Source organism: Alligator sinensis, unplaced genomic scaffold, assembly GCF_000455745.1.
Source record: "Alligator sinensis unplaced genomic scaffold, ASM45574v1 scaffold234_1, whole genome shotgun sequence".
NCBI lineage: Eukaryota > Metazoa > Chordata > Crocodylia > Alligatoridae > Alligator > Alligator sinensis.
The window spans coordinates 811,308-818,794 of NW_005842334.1; the positions used below are offsets into that span (position 1 = coordinate 811,308).

The following is a 7,487-nucleotide window of genomic DNA, read 5'->3' on the forward strand; positions in this document are numbered from 1 at the left end:
CCCCATAGTTCCCTCCCCCCTCGTCCAGCCTCCCCGACCCCTTACTCATGGCACTGGAGCCCTGGTACTGAACACACAGCCTGGGGCTGCGCGTTCAGCACTAGGGCAAGGGCCAACCATAGAGATGCTCTGGCAGCCAGAGCATCTCCATGGAGGACCCAGCCTCTGGTTGCCTCAGGGCATGGTCCTTTTTTTAACTTCATTTTTTTAGACCCCTGGATATCTTGCAGTGTGGGGAACACTTTTTTGTTCCCGTGTGTGCCTCTTGCCCCCTCTCAAAGGGGTTTGAGAGGGGACAAGAGGCATGTGTGCGCTCATCTGGATGCACCCTACAAGTCTAAAATTCAGCAGCAGTAGTGATAATACTGGTGTGTAGGTAATACAATGGAAGTTTATGAAGTTGAAATTTTCTCATTGTGGAACAAGGGATTGAAACTGTGGAACAAGGGAGATACAGAGCCATTTGCAAGAACACTGTTTTAAAAATGGTGTGGATTATCTGAGCCTGTGGGTAATTTCACTGCTTTTAAGGAACAGACATTTTGGAAGGGGTATAGTGTTTCAGTGAGTTTATAATAAAAACTCAACAAACTCCTCAGTCTCCCTTCCCTCAATATTATGCTCTAAAATTTGGTTCCTTTTCCCCTCCTTATTCCTGATTTGCCAGTTACCCATGCTATCCATAGATCATATTACAAGCTATTGTAACATACCCCCAGGAGTAGACAATTGAGAAACATTGTGGAATGCCTGTTTGAGTTCATGGGCTGCAACTATATACATATACAAGTCATTCCAATAAACTAGATTATTCCTCATACATATATGTAATAATAAATATATCAGAAACATATTTTGATCATCTTAAAATTTTGCATGGGCCTCCAACAGCATTTAGTTCTGTTTAATGTATTGTTATTCAATGTAAAGCAATTGGAAAAATAAGTATGTTGTCTGGATATTTTTAAAAGTAAATTCAGAATAGAATGACAATAGGTCAATGACAAACAACTTCACTTGCCATACTACTTTCAGTTCTGGTCACTTCTGTGAGTTGTTGGTGGGGGGTTATGCTTTAGGCAAATGTTAAGATGACATTTAAATAACAAGAAAAGTGGTATAAAATAAACACAATATTATGCTCTTGTAATACAGCAGGCTGCTGGCTACCTTACCCTATGGTAATCACTGTCACAAAATATTAAAGTAAATATGCTACAGGAATAAAAAAAAAAGTGTAGGATAAATTTATGACTCAACTCATCTCACTGCTATAAAAACTGACAGAGGGCTTTAGTAACTGCGGTGGTGCAAAAATATGAAGAAAGGCAGGAGCATCAGGGCTCAGACTCTCCTGGAACATCTCTGAAGTGCTTTTGTGTATGTCAGTAGTTATCAACTGAGGTGCTGTGAGCCTCCATCAGGAGTGTTGTGATGTAGGTACTGCTGCTATGGTGGCAGCAGCCAGGTAAAAATGCCCTGTGCACACTCCTATTGCATTAGAGCAGTGATCAGCCTAAAGCAGGGAGAAGCCCCTTCTGGTCTTACCCTCCCACACACCTCCTGGAAACAGGCACATGGGGCAATTTCACCTGTGCATCTGTCTTCAAGATGGAGCATAGGAGGGGTCAGACTAGGAAGGGCTGTGCAGCATAAGGAAGGTCCTGCCTGCTTTAGGTTGATCAAAGTCCTCCTTGTGCTAGTTTTACTGAATTCCACTTGATTTTAGTAACAAATACATCTATCAAATCAATGTAGAGTATTACACCACTGACCAAGCTGATTTGGGATTCAGCATTTCCTTTCTTAGTAGCACTAGAAATAAGTAGTCCAGAGACAAGATGCCAGAATGAAAGGACGTATAATCTGACGCAGTCTGGCTACATTTTCTACGTAAATGTTATTGGGGACTAACTTTTATACTTGTTTAAATATTCTGTCTTCAAAGGTTTTATTTTTTCTTAGCTTAACATAGCAATGAATACATTACCAAATGTCACACACAATTACCACATTTTACTTTCGCAAGATAAAATCATTATAATTTAATATTGTAAGTATTTCTTCGTTTAAGAATAGGAAACACCACAAATGCTGAGGGAACATTATCTGACTTATTAAGACAAAACTGGAACGCTTTTAAAGACGACCAGCTGTCAGTATGTATTCCATTACCTCTCAAGTTGCATAAACTTCATTATATCATTTTTTTACCTCCTCAGTGCTACACAGGTTTGCACAGAAAATGATGAGTGAATTGAGCGTTCCAGGCTAAACTCGTATTTGGGGATATGTTCAGAAATGTTTCTCTACCCATTATCTTTTGTCTTGTATCAGGGCAGTCCAACTGGTGACCCACTGACAGCATGCAGCCCCTTGAGGGGTTAACATGTGGCCCATGCGGTCCTGCCTGACTGCCACACTGGCCACTGCTCTCGTGGGGAGGAGGCTGAGGTCTCCCAGTTCTCTCTCCCTCCTCTAGATTCTGACTCCTGCCCCTGTTCCTGGGGGTGGGTCAGTACAGCAGTGTGGGGTGTCTGTGCTGTGTGTGCTGCAGGGGAGGAGCTGGGCTGCCCACGTTGTAGACTGCAGATGCACTGCCTGCATGACATACACAGCTGAGAGGAGGGTGGGGATGCTGTATGCATGGCAGGAGGGAGCTTACATTGTGTACATGGCAGCGAGCAGTTGGACTGCAGATGAGAGAGAGAGAGGGAGAAAGAGTGAGAGTTAGTGAGTGTGTGAGTGTGTGTGGGGTGGGGTGGGGTGGGGTGTTTGGAGGACAGTCACCGAGGCTTGTGGCCTATGCTGCATCCAGTCCTCAGCTGTCCAAAAGTTGGACATAGAATCACCAGTGGGAAATACTAGAATCCAGGGTCCCATGGTCTGATAGTCTGCACAAATGCAAGATGCAGTATACCCAACCCAGGTAAATTCCTATCCAGCCTCTCCTTGAAAAGCTCCAGTGAAAGACAATCCACAACTTGCCTGAGCAGCTTATTGCATAGACTCACGACACCTACAGTTATGACTCCATCTTCATGTATCTTTGCACCTAAAGCTACGCAAGGACTAAAAGTGATAAGCCAAGCACACTAAAAAACACTAGTCATTCCTTGTGTTTCTGACACAACTTTCAGTGGGAGGGACAGGATATCTCATTACACAGCATTCTTCAGTAAGATCATACAATCATAAAATAGTAGGACTGGAAGGGACCTGTAAGATCATCAACTCCAGTCCCCTGTCATGGGCAGGAGGTAGTTGGAGTCAAAGGAGCTCAATGAGGTATTTGTCCAGCCTCCTCTTGAACACCTCCAGGGATAGCGACTGCACTACCTCTACTGGGAGTGTGTTTCAGATTCTAGATACTCTTACGGAAAAGAAGTTTCTCCTTATGTCCAGTCTAAATTTTTTCTAAACTAGCTTGTGCCCATTGGACCTCATCCTCCCCAGGGACGCCTTTCTGAAGAGTTGCTCCCCTAGATCTTGGTGTTCACCCCTGACATACTTGTAGGCGGTTATCAAGTCACCTCTCAAACTTTTCTTACTCAGACTGAAGAAACCCAGTTCCCGGAGTCTCTCCTCAGGAGAGGCTGGAGGATAGGAGGCCTGGAGGATCAGGGGCCTGGAGGATAGGAGGGCCTATCCTCCAGGCCCCTGATCATATGGATGGCCCTTCTCTTTACCTTTCCTAGCTTATCCACATCCTTCTTGAAGTGCAGTGCCCAGAACTGGACACAGTACTCCAGCTGTGGTCTCACCAATGCCGAATAGAGGGGGAGAAGCACCTCCCTGGATCTACTGGCAACACATCGGCTGATGCATGCCAGAGTTCTGTTTGCCCTGCTGGTGACTTCATTGCACTGATATACCAGCTGTTGTGGACAGGACAGAAATGCAACCAAAGTCTAGCTTATCAAACTTTTAAGCCTTTCCAGATTTACCCAAAATCAATTAAAACTGGATTTGAAATACTGTTCTACACTGTTTACTTGAGCAACCAATTGATAGATGCATATGAAGAATACTGATAGACTAGAATTGTTATTATTCTGTTTCTCAAAATTCTTAATACAGGTTTCATGTATCACCTGAAATAGGATATAGAATCCCCCCAGATATTCAGGCAAGAATGTTTTTTTTATTTACTCCATACAATATGAATCCAAATTATTCTTTTTTCTGTGAAGTTCATTTGCATAGAAATCTCAGTTTCTAATCACCAATGTAAAATGGACCAACAATTCTTGGTCTCGGTCTCCTTCCTATAAACTCCATACCTGTTTGTCTACCCCTATATTTTGAGTTCTTGGGGCATGAATGTCCCTTGATGTCTGGAAAGCACTCACCCACATCATGGGTCCTATCATTAATAACAACCAAGTTCCTTGTTTCTACAGAGGCCAAAATCTGGATCATCTAAAAGAGGGTATGGATGTTTTTACAACAATTTAGATGTGCTGCTCTAATCTTTTTATGCTGACTTCCTAACCCGTCTGCCTCATTCGTAGTTCATGAAAAACTGCACAAGAGGCAGATCAGTTAAACAGTTGACCATGAGTCTGCAGAAACTATTCTGCAAATATTGCCTGAACAGACAAATTCATTAGATAATAGCAACAAAACACTACATCAGTGGGGGCTGACCGTTTTGGCAGCCATGCCATGAACTAGCCCAGTACTTTCCCCGAGTATCACTCTGATCTCCTTCCCCTGCCCAATCTGCTGCTCTGCATTCTGCTTCCTGCCCTGTGCTCCCTGCCTGAGCTGTTAGTCTTTTTTCTACTTCCTGACCTTTCTGCCACTGTGCTGCCTGACCCCTCCCTGATCTACAACATGCTACACATAAAGGCTGCCTGTGACACTTGCAGCATGCATGCCACAGTTTGGCCACCCCATATTACATCTTTCACTTATATTTTAGTTCATAATGTGAATTTTTCACTTTAGAAAAATAACTAACCTTTAATCTCAATACTACAGAATTATTAATAAGGCTTGTCAGTCCTGCAGCCCCAGTAAATGGGAATTTGCTTAATAAAACTATTGCATCAAAGAGTGAGTGGAGTTCTTGTGTCCTGCTATAGGTCTTCATTTCTGAGTGCTCTTGGATCACCATATGACAAAAGATCATGAGATTCTTTATCAAGGGCTGAAGTTTTACATAACATGAGAAATGTGATACAGAAGAGAGACAGGAGACAGTCCCACCAGGCTTCCCTGAGAAAATTTTAAAAAATTATTTACTTTGGACCTTAACCTTGCACATTTTTTCTTGCAAATGGGGGGAGAAAGAAGGGATATAAATGAGCATGGAATTTTCTTTGTGCCTGTTGAAAATTTTCCAAGGAAAGTGATAGGAAAGGATAGAATAATAATAAGGTAGATTTGTTATCTTTTGGAAAACTAGTCTCTATATTTTGATAGTTATAATATTGTTTATTCAATGTATAATTCTTTATAACTGTATATATGTGTATATTGTGTAATATAATGGATTTAAATATATTGAGTTAATGTAGGGGAAAAAAGAATATTTTGACGTTAAGTCACAAGAACAACAAATCCCTGAAGATGTCACATTGCCAAACTTGCATAACTAGATTTATTTTAAGGCTGTCAACAGTAACAATCACTACGGAATCTAATCTTACTCTTTACACAGGTTATGTATTTGAAAGTAGAATATGCAGGTGATGAAATGTAATCCTCATTATATGCAAATAATCTAAAAACCCTCATACTAATGTTATAGCCTCATAAAGTCTGTACAGTGCTTTGAAAATGCTGTGGTGTATTTGTATTAAATATTATTATTCAACATGTAAAAGTCACTACAGCTTTTAAAAGCAATCATTACTTACTTCTTTAACATGAAGAAAATCTTTTGCTTCAAATGATATGGCCATGCCTGGGACTGGGACATCATCATCATGAGCTGCGCTGTAACCAACATTTGTCCGAACCGCAAATGCAACAGGCTTTGTCTGCAGAATAAAAGATAAACAGAATATGAATATATGTGTCTCTAAATGATAAACACTTAGGCTAGTTACAGATGTTCAAAAAGCCTAAGGTGGAATCGATCTAAGTTATGCAGTTTTTGTAAGCGGCATAGTTTAGATTGGGAGCAAACAGAACACACATTCATCCTTTGGTGGGTGAGCTCAAATCTTAGACCAGGTTACATTATTTTTAAATCAGTCTGTGTGCACCAAACTCTGTTCTGTTATGGATGTAGACCAGTTTTCTGTGCCAAACTTCTGTTCTGTTAAAGGTATAGATAGTTTCCGATCACTTATATCAGTAAAAGTGCAATGCCTGTACCTGACCTTTGTATCAAGTTAATTTACGATGTTTTCACAAGTAATACAACAAAAGCACATGCTGTAAAACTTAATATATTTTACTCAAAATATTTTAGTTCACAATGTGAATTTTCACTTTAGAAAAGCAACTAACATTTAATCTCAATACTTCAAAATCATTAATAAGGCTGGCATATACATGTGATTCAAATCTTCAGGTCAACATTTTTTAAAAAACAGTTTGTGATTTTGGGCACAAAAAATGAAGTACCCAAACACTTAGAACAATGTATCAGTCTAAAGCACTTGCTCTTTATGTTTTAATAGTCAACATCTCTGAATCAGAATGGAAACAAGGAGGTCCCAAGACCTGCTCAGCACAAGTTAAAATGCCCAGCACTGGGGCAGGGGTGGTTGTTTTGTTTTGTTTGTTTTTTTGTTACAAGGTATGTTTTGATACTGCAAAATATTTGTTTAAAACTTTATGGAAGGTGTTCTCAATTTTATGAATAAAAATATTTTTTCCCCTATTCAGTAACAGCAATCAGAGTTATTAGCTCAGAATCTCTAATTTGGATTGTAGGCATCTAGCTAATGTGCTAAAACCCATAAAAGAATTCTGCAGTCCATGTCCTACGTTTAGTTACAGTGGAGATTCACAATGCAATTATCTGACCATAAAATTGAAACTCTTTGTCCCACGGACGCTGGGGTTAGAAGGAAACCCCGGGGCAAAACCAGGGGGGAAGTAAACACTTACTTACCCCACGCAGAAGCCGGAGGGAGCAGGGACACGCGGGCTGGAAAACCGCCGTCGCGATTTGTAAGCTGCGCTTATATCCAGCTGGGGCCGGGTGACGTCAGCAGGAGACGCCACCCGGCAGGAATAAAAGGCAGCCCTGGGAGCGGAGCAGGGCCGAAAGTGGGGAAAGCCCGCAGGGAACCCCGAGAGCAGGACCCGCGTACCCAGCCCGACGGGGGAAGCCGTGGCAGCGGCGTCAGCAGCGGCGGTGAGAACAGCAGCGCTGGCAGCTACAGCAGCGAGAGCTGCGTTCTTAAGGGAGCCGACGGAGGAGGTGGAGACGACGTCGGCAGCAAGACTAAAGAAGGAATAGGCTACGGTTCCGGTAAGGGAGCGGGCGGCGTAGCCGGCGGAGGAACTGGCAGCGGAACTGG

At 42.0% G+C, this 7,487-nt stretch overlaps 1 protein-coding gene across 1 annotated transcript in view; it reads right to left on the reverse strand.

Annotated features, from left to right (window-relative positions):
• The window catches only part of CACNB2 (calcium voltage-gated channel auxiliary subunit beta 2), a 175,289-nt gene that overhangs the window by 58,762 nt on the left and 109,040 nt on the right, over window positions 1-7,487 (reverse strand). Inside the window, exon 3 of the mRNA XM_025210095.1 lies at window positions 5,868-5,990. Coding sequence (XP_025065880.1) covers window positions 5,868-5,990 — 123 coding nt within the window. The remainder of the gene's footprint in view (window positions 1-5,867; window positions 5,991-7,487) is intronic.